This window comes from Lepisma saccharinum, chromosome 6 (genome assembly GCF_977018435.1).
Source record: "Lepisma saccharinum chromosome 6, izLepSacc3.1, whole genome shotgun sequence".
NCBI classification, from domain to species: Eukaryota; Metazoa; Arthropoda; class Insecta; order Zygentoma; family Lepismatidae; genus Lepisma; species Lepisma saccharinum.
The window spans coordinates 26,883,465-26,906,799 of record NC_139234.1 but is presented as its reverse complement, the minus strand read 5'-3'; the positions used below and the strand labels follow the sequence as shown (position 1 = coordinate 26,906,799).

General features: G+C 34.5%; 1 protein-coding gene across 7 annotated transcripts in view; it reads right to left on the bottom strand.

The window, feature by feature from the left end:
- Positions 1–2,233: 2,233 nt before the first annotated feature.
- The window catches only part of Oscillin (glucosamine-6-phosphate isomerase Oscillin), a 47,308-nt gene continuing 26,206 nt past the window's right edge, over positions 2,234–23,335 (bottom strand). For 5 of the 7 annotated variants that reach the window (XR_014441772.1, XM_083123665.1, XM_083123668.1 and 2 more), the window contains one exon: positions 2,234–17,410. Coding sequence is in view for 1 of the 7 variants with exons in the window: in XM_083123667.1 (XP_082979793.1) it covers positions 17,360–17,410 (51 nt within the window). In the remaining 6 variants the exon portion in view is untranslated. The remainder of the gene's footprint in view (positions 17,411–23,335) is intronic. The other 2 variants (XR_014441770.1, XR_014441771.1) reach the window with 2 other exon arrangements.

Sequence of the window (23,335 nt, the reverse complement as noted above, 5' to 3'; positions counted from 1 at the left end):
ACAGAGGTGGGTAACACCCCATCACAAGCCTGGTCTTCAGCCAAGTAAGACAATGTATAATGAGATTTGGAGAGTATTATCCAAAGTGAACTGTTTCCTACACTATTGCTTCTGCAAGGTATTGCAATCAATTCCACCAGCGGAGTTCATTTTTATGAAATGCAAATGTTATCAACATGTTTACTGCTACTCCATGATAAATCTGATCACATGGCAATCACGACCAAAACAGTGATTTAAGACATTAATAGGAGACCACTGCATCCGTCATACCTCTTTAGACTTGACCCCATTGGCATCCGGAAGGGGGGACCATGCCCCCTTCCCCTGGAAAATGAATGTGTACCTAAAAATTATATATTTCACACATAATTTCATTTCAATCACAGTAATTTATGTTAATTATTATAAATTTGTTGAAGAAACATGATCATTTCAGACTGAAATAATGTTTTTTGAGGGGGCATCACTATTTTGGAGGAAAATATGTGTTCTTTGCCCACCCTGGAAAAATCATGCTGACGTCCATGCTTGACCCTGACAGATTTTTCACGTTTTGTGCTGTCTGTAAAGCAAACCTTTAAAGATGGAGATGTACTTGAAACTTTAACCACCGCAAGGTTAAACCAGCATAATTTTTCAACGAAGGACTTGATAATTTGCTCAAAACATGTGCCATCATTACTCAGAAACAAAGTCAATGGTGATAAAACTTCAAGAATATCTTCATCATATATACCATATGGCAGGGCTTCCCAATGTTTTTCATTTCACGGTGGACTTAGTGTTTCAAGATTTTTCCGCGGCTCCCAAGTTAGAATGTAGACCTATCTAACAGTTGCAACGAACGCTCTGTTATAGCCTGACAGATCACTGCGGAGCACTTCCTATTACGTCATCCTCCCCACCACTCTTCTACATACTGGTCTGGCCTTGAGACTACGAGTGGTGCCAACTCAGCAAAATTAAGCTAAAACAAGTATGACAAACTATTTTTACTGTGTAGATTGTCGGTGCTGGCTCATATTAGTTTATCAGTGGTTCATTTGATTTAATCCAGTCTTTGAAAATGTGTGTGGTGCACGGATCATAAACTGTAGTATTACGCACGTACGTTAACGTTTATAACGAAGAGAAACTACTGGGCGAATGACTTCATTTTCTGAATGCGACATCGAGCAGTGGCCTGTCTTTTTTTTAAAAGCCGAGTGGGGTGGGGGTTCTTTTGTTTATCATACAACAATCACTACGAGGCAATCTGATAACACACTTGCCTGTGTTCTTTTTTAAAACACTGAAATGTTCTTGCTCTTTACTCTTGGCTGCATATTTTTGAAATGCAAAAATCAAATCATGCCGGGTCCAATGAAATCCACAATCTGCTCTGGAAAGCCCCTTAGAGGACAGGCCAGAGAAATTGTTTACAATGTTGCAACATATTTGCGAAATCAGAAGTAGTTACGTAAACTTAAGTATAATGTTGTCAAGTCCACAAGCGCCGCCACGGGAGTATCTAAATGGATGGTTTCTCAAGTTTTAAAAGAATTGGATTGGATTGATTTGTTGTTTTAAGTCCACTTTATGCACAGTAAGGCTAATCGGGACTGGACATACAGTTTAAAGTGGGATCCGAACCACTATGTGCCTCCCCCAGGAATCGAACCCGGGATCCCTTGATTACAAAGCAACGACGCTACCACTCCGCCAAGTTTTAAAAGAAGGAAAAGAGTCGTTGGCGAAAGGTGAGCTGAAGTTCTGTGCTCCAACAGGTAGAAAACAGCCCAGGAAAAAGTGAATACAAATTTCGTTGAAAATCCTCAGAGCATTCCTCTCCCTCCAGGTTTCAACACTGCGAACCAACGTCGCTGCAGAGAATAAAGTTGGGAAATGTTTATATTTTAAATTCAGAAACATTATATGTGTAAAAAGTACTAAATCAGCACATATTTGAAACAATCACATCATGAATTGAATTTCAGTGAAAATATTGGAACATTTCGCAGTGCCCCTGTAAGCCAGCCACGATGCCCCAGGGTGCCGCAGTGCACACTTTTGGAACCATTGCCATATGGTTTTAATTCTCGGCATTTTTGATGTATCAATTTCTTTACTTGAAAACTAAATATTCTTAAACTATTATAAAGTTTATTTTGATGCAACAAGAAAGAACATTTATAATTTTTTAAACTTACGAGAAAGGAGAATGGAAAAATTTAAATTTACATATACTGAATTATTACAAAAAGATTTATTTTCTCAATAACAAACACAAATCCATTTTCTGTGAAGAAGACTGATTTATTAATATTACATGATTGAAACAAATTTCATCTTCCTCAAATTTCCATGTACTATATCTACTTTGCTCCCCTTCATTACAAGAAATTCCTAGGCAACTAACATGGCACCTGAACTGAGTGCAATTTATTTTCGTAACACTCCTTACACTATATATAGCAATGCATAGATAATATCTGAAACATTGTATCAGTAAAACATTAAAAAAAAAAAAAAAAAAAATTAACTGACCAATGTACTGACCTTTAATATTTCACGATGGAATGAAACAATCATCTATTCACTGGTCGTTCTTGTGAAAGAAAAATGATCAACTTCTAATAGATAAACTTTCACATATTAACCACTCCCCCATGTACTTTGTAGGAAGTCAATTACAATGTTTTAATATGTACATAACAATTACATTAACTGTGTATAATCGTTACTATTGAAGTTACCAATATTTACTTTGAATAACGGAACAGTAATTTTATTACACAAAACTATTTTTTTTAACAAACACTGAAAATGGTTAATGTATTCGACTCTATATTGAATCAAAAATACGAGACACTATCAAAAAGTTACCATAATTACACCACTGAAGTTGGAAGGGCTTGAGATATGGCAACGCTGCTTCAAGGGAGTGAGTGATTCCTGGCAACCATGAGCTCTATTGTGTCAGTAAGACACTTATTTTGTCATCTGGAGAATGATATTTCTGACTGCATACCCCAATCAGTTCATATAGTTCATATTAGAAATGTAAATACAGATATTTACTGGATATCCAAATATCTGGATAATTTGTACAATCCTCAATGTCCATAAACAAGATGGAATTTGTTTCTCCTCTCCCTGCCTATCATCGGTCACTTGCCTAAACATTTTTCCTCATTACAATACATATGCCATGGAATAATTTGTAATTTGTTTCTCAGATTTTTACCCAGAAGACATTATAATGTGAGAAGTGATTGGTTGATTTGTTGTTTTAAGTCCACTTTATGCACAGTAAGGCTAATTGGGACTGGACCTACAGTTTAAAGTGGGATCCGAACCACTTGTGCCTCCACCGGGTATCGAACCTGGGACCCCTTGATTACAAGGCGACGACGCTACCACTGCGCCATCGGGGAGGCCCCAATGTGAGAAGTGAATCATATCCATATGATGGATTTCTTGAGAATACGTACAGTAGAAATAAAGAAAACTAGGATAAAATGCAGAGAATAAGTAAAAATGGAAAAAGGAACTGTTTGAATCATGGATTTCTTGAGAATCTGTACAGAAGAAATACTGTGATCATGGATAAAGGATATGCAGAGAATATGTAAACAGACAAATTGACAGTGCCGTAAAGATTGCTGAGAATTCGTATATCAGGGATAAATTACATACAGAGAATACTGAAATGATAAATGGACTTTGAATGACAGATTTGAATATTTGGATAATCTGCATATTATTTGTTTTATTCACAATGGATATTGAGGAATTTGATTTACAGATATCAATTTTACAAATATTGTGGATATCTCAGTTCAGAGGCAACCTCCTCGAACTACTGTGGCACAATACTGTTCACTTTTTGATAATACCTCGTATATCTTAGCCATTATATCCACTTATGCTGGGTCTGATTACACTGGGTATCCACTGGATTATGTAACAAACTTTATATTATGCACATTCCTACATGCTCACCACGTAACATTCTTCCAATTTTTAAGGTTCTTACATTTATACATAAAGCCCTTTTGTTCTTATTTTTTTAAAATAAATATACACCAATATGGTTTCAAATATTACATATAATAATAGGATACATAACATCCAAAAAGCTACACTTCATAAATATAAGCAAAATAACCCCTAAGTATCTACAGAACGAATGGCAAGATATGTGGTGTCAAAGACCTGGCAAGACACAATCATTTATTTTTTTAGAGTAAAAAAATGGCAATTTTTGAAGAACCTAATAAGAACCTGAGATAATGGGACCCTGTACATACGGATTTTTGATTTTTCGTTTTGGCCAACCATTTTTTCAACATATCTGCATCAACTTGAAATTATCGTAATAGGAGAATTACTAAAAATTTGTCACGTGATATCCATTAATATAACACCCTCCAAAATTCAAGTAATTTCTTACAGGTTTGCATAACCAGAGCTTGCAATTATTAAATAAAACGTAAGTCACAACTTAGGTGTGGTTTAACATGTTCTTCCCAAAAACTGATGTTTCGGCCCCGTTGCCAAATCATTCCTCAGGGTTGTTCCAAGAAATTGCATTAAAAGGATAAAGGCAGAATAAAGTATGGTTTAAAGAATAAAAGTTCATAAGATTAAAAAAACAGCATCATAGCCACCAGATGTACTCTGTAAAAACTTCTTAATGTGATTACTTTGGACAACCCTGAGGAAGAATCTGGCAATGGGTCCGAAAAGCCAGTTTTTTTTTTGGAAAGAACGCATTAAACCACACGTAAGTAATGACTTGTGTTTTATTTAATAGCTACCATCCACAATTGTTTCATATACACTTATCACTTAAAAGGTAAAGTGCTCCCCTGTGCTTAGCACAACGCCATGAAGGCGTATAGGGGGTGTGGGGGTAACGCCCCACACTTTCTTGATCCGGTCGTGAGTGGGGGTGATGTGATCAGCATCATGCCCCTGACCGCCTTTACCCCCCAGGGTTTCCCCCAGGTACCCATGTTATTCGACGCTGGGTGGGTGCCGGGGCCGCTTCCATCGTTAGAAAAGTTCCCGGATTTGAACCGGCCGGGGATCGAACCCGGGACCTTGAGCATGGTAGTCAGACGCGTTACCGACTGAGCCACCGTGGCCACCTCACTTATCACTTATTCAAAAATATTTTTTGTACAAAGGCTGGATCTTGCTGTTTTTCCATGGTACAAATTCTAAATTCAAGGAGAAGCTAAAATATAGTTCCACCCTATATTGATTGAGCCGATAGCAATACTGATGGATCTGTCAATACTCATCTGGAAATACCACATTGCATTTTAACAACACAATATGTTAAATTTTGCTGTTCTGATTTGCAAAGCTGTGAATAATTTTAAGCAAAACCCCGAGGGACTGAAAAGGTATATTTACAATGGAATACCTTTGTATTAACATTTATAAATATTCAGAACAACTTTAAATTGTTACAGTGTTCAAATATTGGTGGTGATTCACAAAGTGGTAACTTATAATTTAAATGCACTTGCATTTTATCACACAATTTTTGTGTCCAAGTCTTATTCTGGTACAAGTTAGGTAACAAGCAGTACCTAACCTTTTGAATGGTCAAATCTAGGTATTAAAAATGTATTTCTTCATCACCTGGATTATCCACATTAAAAAAAAATAATAATAATTAAATCTGCATTTTGATCATTGGTCAGTCCTGCTTGATATGTTGATACATGTTGTCAAACTGCAACATGTTCTACCAAAGAGCTCAGTGCCATAATATGTTCGATGAGTTGAACTAGTAACAAAAGAATTGCTACAGGATTCCTATTCTTTATTGCAAAATTATGAATCAATTTTTGATAACATAACCTGTACATCTGACTACTTGAGAAATTAGTTTTGATGTTTCTATTTAATAACCCCAACTACTTCGCTACATTTCGTTTGACACTAAGTGCAGTTCAGGTACATCTAAGTGAGATGGATACGAGGAAATTGTGTTCAACCAAATAGATTTTTAATTGATTGATTTGCTTTATTTTACTTCACCTTTTGTGCCACTTTTGGCTAATTTGCGAAGATGGGAATGAGAGATGATATGATGAATGAACACTCACAAACATCCATGCCCAGGCTGGGATTCGAACCCAGGACCCCTGGCATCGTAGCACGATGTGCCAAATATACGCTGCATGCAAGAATAGGTGTTCAATTCCAGAAGATTCAACAAATGCCTGCCTGTCGTTTTAAATGTTCATTTGATTGGTTAGCATGCACCACACTGTTCATTGTGTGCAGACACCAAATGAATGAAGTAGACACCTCAGTGTTGCACTTTGTAACAAACTAGACATGCAAGTGCAACGAGTCAAAAAGTGCAGCGAATTAGACGGAGCTAATAAGTAACATTGAGTGAATGAAAATAATTACTTGATGTGATTCACAGTGCAATTTAGTGATAGGAAATGGTGTTACAAATCTTTCTAGAGCTATGTTTTAGCTCCCCCTTGTTTTCATTACTGCTCTTATGTAGCAATGACCAGTATAAAGATACACCACTGTAAATTTGACACTGACTTCTGTGGAAGAAGTCATTAATACACAGCACAACCATTCAAAAATTATTAATTCTCTACAGATATTAAAATAAAATAAAATATTCAATTAAGAACATTCCTTATATACAATAAAAAGTATTTTTGTATGTAAATGCTACATATTGTAATTCATTCATGATCTTCCAACCATAATATAAGGCAAACATTTAGTATAGTTCATTAGAAAACATTAATATGAGTGGAATGTAATTATTTAATTGCAAAAATTACATTTACATGGTTTCTTATTGATGTAATTATAAATCACATTACATTATTCTTGTTACACTTAAGTTACTCTTGTAGAATTAAATAGGCAAGAGAGATTATGAATACATTGCAAAAATTCATATTGTGATACTTGTTATTACGATTCTTACTTGCTTTGAGATAAATTTAATTTAAATATTTCCTGCAAAAACCACAAAATTGCTCAATGCATTCTGGTCAAATGTTATAATCACAAAGTTGTACAGACATGGAAAATCTTATTATTAACATTTGTGCAATTTTGTATATGCTTATGCAAGAAATAGCTATTTGTTAAGAAATATTGATATAAGTTATTCACATGTTAATTTCGTCATACAAGGAAAAAGTTACTGTAAATAAAGTGTAAGTTGCATATCAAATACAAATTTATCCTAACAATGCAAGACATTTTTTCTATTTCAATTTAAAACCAGCAAGAATATTCTATACAATCATCATACAATATGCACAAACTCGATCATACTAGCACAAAATATATATTTTTCACTTTCAGATTTGGAAATTCAAAAAATGTCCCACAACATCCTCACTTCAGCAAACAAATGTGTTTTAAACATCACAAGTATGAAAAAATAATGAGCTACTAGTTAATGGAACACTGCTACGTACAGGCTAAAATAAAAGTAAATTTTACAGCTATTTATGGGATTTAGAAGCATGCTGACAAATAAATGCTCAAGAAAAGTACACAATTTATTTTTAAGTGCATCTACTTCATATTTGGGTGAAAGAAAAAGACAAGTACAAAATAATACTATACGAGGGTTATCCAGAAAGCAAGTTCCATGTAAGCTTCTCAACAAAAAAAAAATCTTTGTATGGACTTGGTAGTGCTGATGCTGAAGTATGCCTACTTTCCTGGCCACACAAACATTATGAACTATTTTCTTTTAAATTTGAGGTACTGGTGGGGGTGCTTGAAATGGAGATTCTGGAAAAGACATATTCGACAAGAATGAAACCATAACATGTGTAAAATATTTACTTTCTACAGGATGACCAAGGTGTTTGACATGTGAAAAACTTCTGTTACTGAATTATATGTTGCTCATTTTCCACATACAAAAAAAAATCAGAGAGGGGAATGTACTCAATGAACGAGTAAGTGTCATCTAACTTTATGAATTATCACCATTCCATAGTGAAAATGCAATTGCATGTATTACAAATATTTCTGTAATGGAACATTGCCATTCTAAATGTAGGAGGCCTGCTATGAATTCCTGTTGTATTTAGAAATATCTGCAAAACATGCATCATGATTGCACTATCGAACGGTGATATTCATAAGGTTCAGCCACTTTCACTCATTGTTCAATGACCATGGTGAATTTCCATAGTTTGACAAATCCATATCTGGAAAATGAACAAAATATTAAATCAATAATAAAAGTTATTCTCACATCACCCATCTGAGGGCACGATATTATTTTTTACCTTGTTCGACTCATATACACACACACACATATACATATAAATCCCATGAAAGCTTTAAAGATCACTTTTTCCTGTTTAAACTAAGCTCATACTATAAAACCAACAGTTACAAGGAATTATAATATTTCATACATACAAATAAACACAACACTATTTCTTTAGATAGCTTCCTCTACATGATGCACACACCTTATATAGCAGTAAAGCTTTAGGCTATGCCATATCACAACCACACACACACACAATGTGCACTCGCTCACACGCATAGTAACCTACAGAATAGAAAACATAAATCAACATACATGTTGTTTATCATAATTCCTAAAATGCCTTATTCTGTCCCTTGAAACGATTTCCACAGAACAAAGCAACACAGCCAGTGTGATGAGAACCAAACACCGACAGGAGAAAATGACGCCAAGGCGTTTGGTATTATCACGCATGTGCTTCACAGCCAGTGGCCAGTATATCATAGAATTATCAAGTACAATCTATGGAATTCACACACACACATTTATATGTATATATATTTTCAAAAAATGGAGTAAATAAGAATGATCATTGCTAAAATGAATTTCAGAGGGCTTGAAAGCCATATTATATGATGCAAACCATCCTATTTTGTTAAGATATAAATATGTAACAGATCGCTGCTGAAACCAAATGGATTTTGTATTTTGCTTGCTTTGTTTGAATCTCTGCTTCTTCAGGCTAATCGGAATGAAGATAAATGATGATTAGATTAAATAGACTAAAAACCTAGATTCTCTGGCAGCAAAGTTGCAAGTCACTTAATGTGTGTTGCTCTGAATTATGAATTGTACAATAAATGTTACTTTGAAGTGACTTTTATTCTTGTAACAATGTTTCTTTCCCAGACAGGTGTGGATCCATGGGGAGGGCGATAGGGGCTATTGCCCCTCCCAACTGCTGTTTTTTCGACATATTACTATTCCTAATATTTCTGAAGACTCAACTATTCTGTCTGATCACCAAGTTTAACAGGCTTCAGAATATTGTTTAAAGTTTTATTTAAGTTCACCTTATGCTCATGATAGGCTAATCGGAACTGGACCTACAGTTTATATTTGGATCCGAACCACTGTGCAATATGCGTCGAAACAGATGGAACCCGAAACTCCTCATATCCAATTGTTCAGATTACTGTGACCACAGTGGCGACATTTTGGGGGACAGTTGCCTGTGCACCACGGTGGCATCTTAACTTGTCTACCAAGAGAAAGTAAACTGCCCTCCCCCAGTTTTGGCACCGCTACTGACCATGACCATGGGAAGAATTATAATAACGATATACAGTAATAACCATCTATTCTAGCGCTGGACCCAATTTTTGTAAAAATAATACTCTAATGTCTAAAACATGGAAACCAGCTTGGTTCCTATTTACAGCACTATATATTGTTTACATAAAACAGTGCATGTGTAGCTTAAAATTAATTCTCGGCAAGGTGAGGTACCGAAGTTAAATTCGCCCCTCCCAACTGTAACTTCTGGATCCACCACTGTTCCCATAACTTTAATAACTTTACAAGCTTGCACTATCGACACAACCCTACACACCTTCTGGGAAACCAGAACAAACTACCACTACAAGAATAAGAACCAGTTTAAAAGTAGCATTTATTGCATTATTTTGTAATATAAAAGAGTGATAGGAATTTTTTTAACTCTTTCGCTGCGGGAAGCGACTTAGTCGCTTTGGTTCAATATGCGTAACTTACGGAAAGCGACTGCAGTCGATTTGAAATATTCTCGTCGCTGCTGGTGTCGAGTGAAGTCGCCCCGTAACGAAAGCATTACTGGATGATGCTGCCACCTAGCGGGTTTCGTTTCAATTAGTTTTCAAGGACAAATCGTGCTTCTTTTCTGAACAAATGAACTTCATGTATCGCCGTGCGTATGTAAACAAGAATGGCAGTGCGTAAGGTTTTGAAACTCTCAGATCACAGAGAAGTAACAGAGCTTTTGGATGTTATTTTGGACTGTGAATTTAGTGGATCAGATGTAATTAGTGCTGGAGAAGATGGAGAAAGTGACTGTGTTGATGATGTGTTAGTGAGTGGTACAGATTCGTGTTCAGAATGTGCAAGTGATTCTGTAAATGGTGGTGTTCATAGTTTTGAGATCTACCACACAAAAAAGAACTTCAAAGCTACCTGTCAAAGCTAGACTGTAACATAAGCATAATTTTTTTTCATTAAAATCTACCTTAAAGTGTACTTATATAGAAAACTGATTTACTTTTGTAGAAGTAGTTTACGTAGTAGGGTTCTAGAATAATTATTTACATTTTTTTTAAATTCTGAAAAATCTCAAAAAACTATGCAGCGAAGGCCACATTCGCTTGAAAAAGTCCGCAGCGAAAGAGTTAAGAAGAAAACTAGTTACACCAAAACTAAATCATGAGCTTTATATTACACCAGCACTAGTGTTTAAGGTTTGGCACGTACATGCAAAATAGTTTTCGAAACAAACACTATGATATTCCTCAGAATTTGGAGTATAACTGTTTTTTTTTTTTTTTTTTAAAGAAAAGGGATTTTCAAAAATGGCTACTGGTACAGAGCAAAAGGTCCAGAACAGCTTTAACTGGTCTTTGAGGAAAAGACCTGTTATATAAAAGATTAATTGACACTATATCGGTATTGGCCGATACATGTCTCGCATTAACAGAAAAATTGTTGTTTATTTTATCGATCCAATATTTCTATAAATAGCTTGTAACATAGTGCGAAATTCTGCCATTTTGTTGTTATTTTTATGAATATAAAGGCATACATATGGATACTCTATTTCTGAAAGTAAATGTCTACTCAAGCACTTTTGCTTTTCTGTGATAAAACTCGCTACAATCACTTGATAACATACATTAATCAAGGAGGCAATTCAACATTTTAAGGTTTTCATGGAACAATAGTAATTTTTGTATCAGACCTTTTGTATATACTACTGTTCAAGTAACATTTCTATACAATTCCGCAGCATTGGAATTAAAAGGGGGGATACCAGGAACTTGTCCCCAAATCCCACCCCCTTGTTATAAATTTTACAGAACGTTTCTTGGATCGTGATTCATACATTAAACACTTACACAAGAAAAGGGAACCAATGAACTTGTTTTTGAATTGAGTAAATATTTGAGGAATTTAAATACTAAACATTAAATTAAATTTAGAATAAAGTTAAAATTTTAAAATCAGCTAACTTTCTTGTGTTTAGAGACTTCCACATTAATTACTTTTTTGGTAATTAAATAATAATGCATGAAAATAAAAAAATGAGTACAGTTGAATAGTAAGCGCTCAGGAATAATTAAGAGTAAACAATTAATGATTTATTATGAAGTCATTAATTATCTTAATGTTTTCCTTTAGTCATGGTTATCAACAATAACAGCGAGCATTTATGTAATCTGAAAACATGGTGGAACACCTGCGATCTGCTCCAATGGAAAACATTTAATTCACACTTTGGAGTTATAAAATAAAAAACACTAAATATTCCCTGCTTAATTTCATGACTAATACAAAAGTTAATTCCAAGGTTCTGAAAATGTTACTTTTGCCACGCTTAGTAAATGCAGCATGAAAACTTACATAAAAATTAAACATACATTTCTGTTTTGCAATTTTGATTATGTATGCAATTACTACTTACGGTTTCCAAGAACACTAAAATAAAGAAAAATCTTCAAGAATAAGCATAAGCAAATGAAAAACAAATGAAATTCATTATGGCAATATCATTAACTTCTCTTAAATTTTGACAACAACAATTAAAAAACATGGAATAGCATGAATGATTTTTAGGTTGACTATGATGATAACAACATGTAATTATTACACATTCTGCAAATGTATTCTGACACACACATACACACCCATGCACACACACAGATACATAATGCATACACATAGTAACATCTACATTTTTTATATACATGCACAGACTACAGTGTCCTTACATGTATTATTGGCACTCATAAAGCACACCAGTTATATAAGTCTTTCAAAATTTATCTGGCCTTTTTTTGTCTGAATGTATAAAGAGGAAATATATTTACACATATACAGTAATATTACACGTAAAATCTACAAACACAAATTCTATTTTTGCTTGAAATGTTTGAAGTTTATGATTTAGAATATATATTGACCTCACTTGTAGATTTGTGCATTTTCAGTTTTGCATGATAAACACATGTATCTTCATGACTTCTAAAATTTAAATGAAGTTGAAGTTACTCAATACTCAAGTTCTTTGTGATCGGTATGATTATGATAGTAATTATAAAAGAGCAAAAACATAAAGCATGTACCTACAACTTCACACATCTATTTATTTGGCATTACTTGCCTCCAAATTTTCGGCACTGACACTACCCCTGGATTCAGATCTAATTGTCATCAACTTGACACTTTCTGCAGTACTTCACAATAATACTTGATAGAAATAAGACTACTGCATACAAATTTATCAAGAAAAATGTCTTCTTAGGCAGCTTTCGGAACAAAGTGACAAATGACACGTGTCACTTGGAGACGAACCTTCAGAAATAAATGTAACCTTTCGTGCTGAAGCTTGCTTGACACTCATACTGGGAGGTTTTTCTCAATAGCATGTGTAGCGTATTCTTTTTTTTTTTTACACAATACACACACCCACACCACTTGTCACTTCATTGTGAAAGCTGCCTTTGAGTACATATCTTAAACAATGTTTGAGTGAGTGTACTGTCATGTGGTTTTCCTGTGTTGTAACTCAAAATAGACATGTTTGATTTTTTTTAATATATATTAGAAGCTAGGATATGAATGGGACAATGTGCAAGCTCGGAGATGTTGCAATTAGAGGGTCAAAATATGTTCACGAAATGAAAGAAACAAAGGACTGCATAGCCAAATGGTTAGTGCTCTCACCTCTCGTGTGAGTGGTCCCTGATTCGATTCCTGGTGGAAGCCCACAAAATTCCAACACCAACCCAGGATCGTGAGGACAATTGGGGAGCTACTTGAAAAGAAGGAATAGCAGGTTCCGGTCTCAAAAGCCAGAAAAACAGTTGTGATGGGACTTGATGCGGTGACCATGCATCAACCAATAACAAAGACACTGGCAGGGCCAAGGCCTTAGAGGGCTCTTGCATCATGGAGTTTAGTTTTAGAATTTAGAGTGAAGCAGTGATAAGCTGTATTTGTGAGCAACCATGTCCAGGAAAAGAAACAAAAAGACCAACTCAGTGCATTTATGAGCCAGGGAAGATACTATGAATACCATCTGTAGGGAATATTAAGAGAACAGGCAAATACGCAAATCTCTGCATGCTTACATCTTGGACACATCATGTGATGTATGAAAGAGACATCATCAATGGGTAAGTTCCTATCGGTTTTGCTATCATCCACATTGGAACTTACCATTACTCAGACAATGTGAATGATGGTAATAGCCCTATAATAAAGAGAACTCCAAATTAATAGATGAATGTACACGTTTCAGGTTTAAAAATATTTCATCATGTTTTTGGTTTCTTGGTAGTTAACAGAAATCATTTAATACAAGTTAACTCTTATGGTAGATCTGAAAGATAATACAGCGACCTAATTTATATGCTGGCTGTTACTATGGCTGCAACTTATGTAATGTTTTTTTTAAAAATATTTATGTAAAATTAATGAATTTATCATGCTGTACCTTACCTACAAATGCACTTAATACAAAGTGTTACCTGCATTTTGGACGATTTAGTTTTCACATATCTATGAATAATGAATTATTAAGCTTACATATTTACAGCCTTCTTTCAATAAGCATCCAAAACTCAATTTCAACCAATTCTACAAGTTTTAAATAAAAAGTGTGTTTAAGAAAAACAATGTCTACTCTTTTTTAGTGCATCAATAGATATTGTCTGCTGAATGGATGATGATGAATAATATTAAAGATTAGCTATTTGAGAGCTACAGCAATGTATACAGAAAAACAGAACCTTATTATTATCATTATTATTATAAAACAATGTTAAGCTGATTATCTCCACAGGAATGCAACTGTGCATTCACAGTGACACACATTATTAACTACATATGTTCAAGAACTTTACATATGGCTTGAAAATTCAGAATATGGCATACTACCTATATACTTATAGAGAAAGAACATCAGGTGATTTTACAGCATGTTTAGAAACTGGTAGCAAAATAGCAGAGATACAAAATTATAATGGAAAAGCCACGGTAATTCCTAATCAAGTGAATGGTTGAATTCAATCAATCACAAAATTGTGATCAGACTTGTTGGTTGAATTTCTCACATCACAAAGGCATACTGGACTAGATGATCAGTTGAAAAGGCATGGAAGAAAATTGTAGAAAAATAAATACATTAATTTTATGATAAGTTTCAGACTTTTTAAAACAAGCTGAATTCAAGAGTGGAATAACTAGCAAAATGATGAGGAACATATATTACATTTCAACATGCCTAATTATTTTACTTGCAATCCTTATTTAATTTTGAAGCCCAATAAAAGTTAATGAACACTATTTATGATCAAGAAGAAAAATTCCTTCAGATGATTATATTTAGAAAAATATGGCTATATTTACATAACTTTGTTGAACTTAAATTTGTAACAACACAAGGAACTGCTTTAAAAACATAATTACATTGTAAAAACATTCAATATTTTGTTTGAATTTAATTACTTATACATATCAATGCTGTTCAGTAAACAAAATACCATTTCATTATTTCTGTCAAAAGTGTGTGCCCCTAAAATACATTCTTAAATAAATGAATCTCTTCTAAATATACTCAATTGCATTTGTACGAGACAGTTGTAATGCTTTAGCATTTACAATATCTGTGATAATTTTAAATCACAAGAATATGTAGAAATTTATGAATTGATAAAAGTATGAAATTGCTGACAGTCCAGACACACAGTTTGTAGGCAGGGTCTCATTTGTTATCAATAAATGTATGTACTTTTCTAAAATTACAAAAACATATACCACTGAAAAAACATCTGATACATATTCTTTCACATCACCACCAATAATAATATATGCAGAAAAGTTAATGGTATATTTATCCAAACCAAATCAGCTATGTTTTACAAACACTTAACACATCATTAATATTTCTAGTTTCACAATAAGCCTTTTTTACACATTTTTAAATCTGTACAATAGTGTAGTGCAAAAAATAAAAGTAATCATGAAACAATGAATAATTAGAAATTACATAATTTCAAAAATTGACTACAGTTTGACACTCAAGAAGTGTATTTCTTCTTCTTCTTCTTTCACACATATCTATATTAGTCATCTTTTGTATAATATTATCCATACTATTTATAATTCTTCCTTTTTTATGTAGTATAAATGTTTTTGGATTGTGCACATAGCTAATATATACAAATATACACATCCAACTTCTGACCATGATGCATAAAAGTAAACTTCAATATTGGTTGATACTCATTTTGATAAAGTCTAGTATTTACAACACTGCCAAATCATTTACTTTTAATTCTTTTACACCCATTAAAATACCCTTACCAGAATGAGAATGGACACTGATGATTGCTGATGATTGCCTAACACACCAGCAACACAGAATTAGAAAAAAAAATCATATTTTTTTTACTTCCCCAGATGGCAAATGACACTATTTATACAAAAGATGGAAAGAGCATAACAGTTGATAAAGGTTATCCAGATTTTGCATTTTCATATATTTTCGTTGTATAATTCACTAATGTTAATGTGTAATTATTTACTTTAATGAAATGCATTATATTACAATTTTTAACATTTTTATGAAACTGGAGAAAGTTGAAGCTTGCAACTGTGAAATTCGAGTGGATAATTGAAAGTAATGACATCATCATTCTCAACCCTGGTAAGAATTCATAAGATTTGACAATTCGACTCAACATATATTGTAATTTTTTACTAATTTGTACACCTAATATTTACACTAATTAACTTACATAGTATTCAACATTAAAATGTTTAAGTTTAGACACAAAAAATAATGTTCCTGGCATGATTTATGCTTTTGTGTATTTTAAACTTCTATTGGAAGCCATATAATTTGAAATACTTAAGTACTATGGCAGAGGCTTCATTTTAGACAAAACGGTAAACTTAATGTCAATGCTATGAATCTGGAAAATACACAGCAATGGAAGAAAACACCTTCTGGAATACACATTATCTTTGATTATGACTCACAAAATAATAATAATAATAATTACTCAGTGAAGAGTTAATGACAAGTGTGGCTTGACCAGGATTTGAACCTGGAATCCTGACCACAATTTTCGTTAAGGCTTCGATGAGCAATTATACTGTATCTGCTTTTTTTACATATTAAACCATTAAAAAGTATCATTATAATGGCATACAAACTATAGTGAGAGTATTAACTTCTTTTAACATATCAATACTTCTAGTGTACACATGTGGCAGCCACTACATCCTCCACATTTCAATAATTATGAGAATCCAATAGAAATTCAATTTTATGATGTTGAAAAACCAGGTACACAACGATTCTAGCTATCAATAATAATTTTAAAATCTGGTCCCACAATAGATTAATAAATCCCATTAACACTTATTGTGCACCAAACCAATCAATCTGAAGCTATACAGACTATTAGGATATCCCATGCAATTTGAAATCATCATATTTCTTAGCCCAAATTTTTAGACCAAGTCACACAGCTTGATTAAAAAAGCAACTAAAAAAATATGCTTAAAAATACTACTATTATAGTTCATAATCTGTAAGGTGTAATGTATTTGTAACTATTAGTTAATAGATTATTAAAAACAGAATTTTCCATAGAAAATACAATTAAAGATATATAGGATCATGGTTGTATGACACGAATGCCACTATATTTGTACATATTTAGAATTTTTGTATGTAAAACTTACGTGGCAAAACATATCAGTAGATTCCAATTATTAATGTCTTCACAAATGCATTAAAAAACAGTCTTCATTAGAATTTCTCCAATTGGTTTATTTTGTGAAATCGGTGCCAATGAGCTGGCTATGAACACTCCACAAATTCTGAAATAAAAACAGAAACAGGTGACTCACTACCTACTAGTGCTTTCATTTTTTACATCTAAATATTCACTACATGCTACAACATTGTTGTTTACTGCAAAGTTTAATTTCATTAGTAAAAAAAATCATAAAAGGCAAATTTTCTAATACTTCTGATGAATGACTTTAGTGCAAGAGTGGTGAAAAATAGACCCAAGACAAAAATCTACTCTTCATAAAGATTGTGTATTATATTTACAGAAAAAAACTACTTTCAATACATTATACCAAGAATTATAAAATCAAATATTTGACTGCTATTAAGAAACAGATAAAAGTAGTATACTACTAACAAAGAAGCACTCATTATAATTAGATGATAAATATACATATTCAAATTCTAAGCTCCTGTGGTTCACATAGTGAATGGTTACTAACTAGGAGGGTCTCATCTCCGAAATTGGCATACTTCATATCAAATTGAGAAAAGTTTATTAGTTTGATAGTTAGTAACTGAAGTCCTGCTTATTAGTGTTCCAGCAAACTAACCACGGGTAAAAATGAGCTAAAAATATAAGTGTGAATGCAGATGGTATCCCCCCCAGCTAGCAAAAATTTTCTCAAAGCATCCCCTAAGTTGTCTGTCATGTTAAACTACAGGGGCATCCCCCCAATTAACTGCAAGACTTGATCGAACTTACCCAAGCTGACATTTTCTACTTCAGGTGCTGCATAAGCTTCAAGTCTACCCCCCCCCCCCCCCCTTCAAAGATTATTCTTGCACAAGGTGTGCAAAAGTTAACAAAATAGAATAACCATACATTTCAGTCCATTAACAGGAAATATATTATCATTTCTAGCAGTGGCATCTCGTGGCCTCAAATTTGGCCAGGTCTTATTTTTTTTAAAGAATTTAAAATATAATGACAATTCACATAAATTACAAAAAATATGTATCTTTTTTCTAGACTACAAAACTGGACTTACTTTTTTTAAAGAATGACAATTCACATAAATTACAAAATAAACAAGTATTACTGTGAAACATAGCTTTCTATGAACATTGACTCTCATTTAAACAAGAACTTAGCTGCTCTCCTGTTCAGCAAATTTTGTTAATACTTTTTCGTTCAAGCCTTCTATGTTTGAAATGTATTATTTCTCTATTGTAAGCAAGTGACAAGGCACTAAGTCTGTCTTGTCCCATTGCATTTCTTTGGCAGGTTTTAATACGCTTCAATGTGCTGAAACATAGTTCAGATTCAGCTGTTGCCACTGGAGTTGTTAAAACTATGTTTGTCATTTTTACTGTTTCTGAAAAGGTACCCTCTAAATTATTTTCAATGAAAAATGAATGCAATCTACTGAGTTTATGTTTTTAAACTCTTCACTACAATAAAGAACACAAAGTTCACTCTTTAGTTTTCCCTCTTCTATGAAGGGATAATAAATCTAGGAAAATGCCTCTGTTTAAAGATTGTTCTCTTTCATTATGTTCTCATAGAGCAAGTTCATGTCGACCACAGAATTTTAAGCAATCAATAATTCTATTTAATATATGCCAATTTTTCCAGACTAATTCATTGTCTTGTAATTGACCACCTATATCCTTCATCAATTTGTGTTCGAACATCAACCTTGCCAAATTCACTCAAACATAGCGAATAAAAGCCACCACAACACTAGAGTACAACACGCGACATCGAATGCAACGTGACGGAACAAGCCCCAAATCAGCACTCTCCCCTTCTCTCTCTGCTAGCACGTGACCTTCCCTGTAGTGTAGGCCATGCCTTACTTTGCAACCTGCCTCGGAGACCGATAATTGACATCAATGCCGCTAGAAGCGCTGTCGTATCCATTGCAACAGACGATGAACTTACGCAGATAAAAATCGCCTTTTAACAGTTGGGCTGAAAAGTTCATAGGCTGACTCATAGATGGCGTTACTAGAATTAAATCCATGTGATTTTTACTTAGTTCTAACTTTCAAAAGATACGTGTATAAATTTCACAGCTGCCGGATAATTAGTTCGTGAGATATAGCATTGTGAGTGAAGCAGCTTTTGTTATTGTGAAAAAATGGATAAAAAAGAATTGTGTGTGTTAATAAAGCATTGCTTTTTGGCGAAAAAAAATACTGTTGAAGCCAAGGCTTGGCTTGATAAACATTATTCGGACTCTGCACCAGGAAAATCAACCGTTGAGAAGTGGTTTGCTAAATTTAAACGAGGCGAAATGAGCATCGAAGACGATGCATGCAGTGGACGCCCCAAAGAGGCTGTTACCGACGAAAACATCAAAAAAGTCCACAAAATAATTTTAAATGATCATAAAGTGAAGTTGATCGAGATAGCTGAGACTTTAAAAATATCAAAGGAACGTGTTGGACATATTGTGCATGAATATTTGAACATGCGAAAGCTGTGTGCAAAATGGGTGCTGCGCGTGCTCACAATCGATCAAAAGCAACAACGTTTTGATGATTCGGAGCAATGTTTAGCGATATTCAACCGTAACAAACACGAATTTTTCCGTCGATATATTACAATGGATGAAACATGGCTCCATAACTACACTCCAGAGTCCAATCGACAGTCAGCCGAGTGGACTGCACGTGATGAACCGAATCCAAAGCATGGAAAGACACAACAGTCGGCTGGCAAGGTTATGGCATCAGTATTCTGGGATGCGCATGGTATTATATTCATCGATTACCTCAAAAAGGGTCAGACCATCAACAGCGATTATTACATAGCGTTGTTGGAGCGTTTAAAGGATGAAATCACGAAAAAACGGCCCCATTTGAAGAAGAAAAAAGTGCTGTTTCATCAAGACAACGCACCGTGTCACAAATCAATGAAAACGATGGCAAAATTATATGAATTAGACTACGAATTGCTTCCCCATCCACCATATTCTCCAGATCTGGCCCCCAGTGACTTTTTCCTGTTTGCAGACCTTAAAAGAATGCTCCCTGGAAAGAAATTTAGCACTGATGAAGAGGTAATCGCCGAAACTGAGGCCTATTTTGAGGCTAAAGAGAAATCGTACTATAAAAATGGCATCGAAAAATTGTATGACCGCTATAATCGTTGTATCGCCCTCAAAGGCAACTATATTGAATAATAAAATCGAATTTTGTCAAAAAAATATTTTTTACTATGTTAGCCTACGAACTTTTCAGCCCAACTGTTAAAAGACTGTGTGATAGTTATGCGTTGATGATTTAATTACGTCAATAGGTCCGTTTTTCTTTAGGGGCTAAGCCCCGGAAGCCCCAAGGGACAAGACACCACTGATTTCTAGTATTCAATTTTTATATCAGCAGCCTGGTCCTTCCCCTGCTTCAACTACAACTATCGTAATCTTGCTGGTCTTCAAAACAAGGAAACAGTATCGATAGGACTCTATGCACAGACCATATGTCACCCACAGAAAAGACCCAAATTGTTCTTATGGCATGTAGTTTAGTATTAGTTATCTTTGCAAGGGCAATGGTGATAAGTTAGTAGGATGTCTGACTGCCACTCAGGAGACATGGTTCGACTCCTGGTACGGATGATTACGGGTGGAAATTTTCCCTGCAATATCTCTGCATGTAGTAGCTTTCGGGATCAGCCAACCTCAAATAAGTGGGAACCTGGGGGCTTCCCTGGGACTGAAGGCAGCTGGAGCATGGTGATGATCTCATCACCTCCACATCATCTCTATACACATACATGGACTGTTGCAATATGTATGGGGTAATTTTATATTTTTTTAAAACAACTTTACCCAAGCAGTATTTAATGAGAGCTTCTTGTGTTGTTAAAGAATAACTAAATTTCTACATCATGCACTATGCCGAACTATATCCGTACAATTCACCATGCACAGGTTTGTGTAGGGAACACAAGAATTACCCAGAGAACTTCAAATGTTGTGTTAGTATGAAACTAATATAGCTAACCCCCTAACTAGGCATGCTTGTTAGTATTTTAACATGCTACAGCTGAATACATCACTTTTGATAATTACATGCAGCCTTTTACCTTGCATGCTTTTCACCTTATACACAAGACTCATATCCTTGCAAGTAAATTTTGTGCACAATATTTACTTGACAATTATAAAGGTGATATTTCTTTGTTTAAAATCTGTATGTCCATGTTCGAACGTTGGATCTAGAAGTGTTGTTGTTCATAATTATGAAAAGAATGTTCATATAACTGCAGTCATCTTGCATTAAACACTAATTTTAAAATGTACTTTTTGTCATACTTTCTTTTATTCGTTCTATGTTTAGACAAAATCATTCTTTCCTCTTGACAATGACACATGTGTATTTGTGTTCAAGTGCCATATGTGTAAATCAGCAAGTAGATCTTTAAATTAGTGTTATGCACAGAGCCGCAGCTAGAGATTTCTGCACTCGGGACGAGAATAAATTTCGGCACCCCCTACACTCGCCTTCTTGAACTTCTACCATTGTTTTTTTAAGGGAGAGGTAGAAGCATTTGTTGTTGTGCCTTACTTAAATAATGTCGTTTATTCAAATTGACATTTCATTTATGCTAATAATTGTAGCAATTATGTCATTGTAGTAATTACAACTGTAGACTTTTTTTTCAAGTATACACATATTCTTCTGAATCAAGGATCATTGTTGACCTCTTTGTGAGCACAAAGGCATAATCGGAGTGAAATCCATCGCCAACTTGTCGAGGTGTATGGCGAGAATGCGATGTCACGCACCATGATCGCAAAATGGTGCCAGATGTTCGAAGAGGGAAGATGGAACGTGGACGACAAACCGCATGTCGGGCAGCCTGCAACTGTGAACACCATCGACAACGCGGAGCATATGAATGCAATCATCCTTGCCAACTGCCACGTTAAAATTAAGAGAGATTACAAGTGCACTGAACATATCCTACGATAGTGTGTGTATGCTGATTCATGACCAGTTGGGTGTATCGAAAACTGTGCTCTCACTGGGTGCCACAATTGTTAACCGAGAGCACAAAAGTCAACTAAATTGAAATTGGACAGAATTTTCACACACAAGAAATCAAAAACTGGTCACACGATTGGAAAAGTGCTTGGAATACCTTGGTGACTATATCGAAAAAAGCTAAATGTTCATACATTTTTGTCCAATAATTATTTTCTTTCTAATGTGTTTCTTTTTTATACAGGAAGGGGGTGTAACTTACTTTTTTATTCACCCTAGTATATTGCAAGAAAAAAAGTATTGATTAATGTTCCATTTCAATGGCATGCAAAAATTTTTACATCTTTTTTTACAAAATTACATTGTAATGTAGAGTAACACATTGTACACTGGCCTGTAGAAGAGAGTATGTAATTGCAAAATGCACATTTCAAAGTTTTCTGCAGTGCAATTCCGTCAGAGAAAGTGGGCTTTTGTGTGGTTGAGATGCAAGTCAGGAAGTTGCTGTTCATGCATGGGTATTTAATTGGAGTATAAAGTAGAAGAATAACATCATTTGCCCCAAGCAGGGGACACCAAATTCTATTCATGCCCTGAACATAGAAATCTCTAGCTACACCTCTGAGTAGGAAAGATGAGTAGTGGGAACATCTGGAAAAATGCGGGAGCACAGAATTATAACACAGTATAGAGAGGGTAAAGAATGAAGTGGTATGGACATGTGAGTGCTATCAAGACTTACGAAAAGATGGAAAGGAACATATACCTGCAGGCAAGATAGGAAGAACACCTTGAAAGGAAGAGAAAAGGAGTTGGTGAAAGTCAAGGAAGTGATGAAGACACCGGGAGGAGCTTTGACCTCACTGATAACCTGCCAGATGTTGAAGATAAAGGCAACAATTCAAGCTGAAATGCAATTTCCAACTCTCCCCATAATGATGCAAAGATTTCTCAATCGACCATCACATTTCAAGTATTCACTGAACTCTATCTACTAAACAACTGTTTCC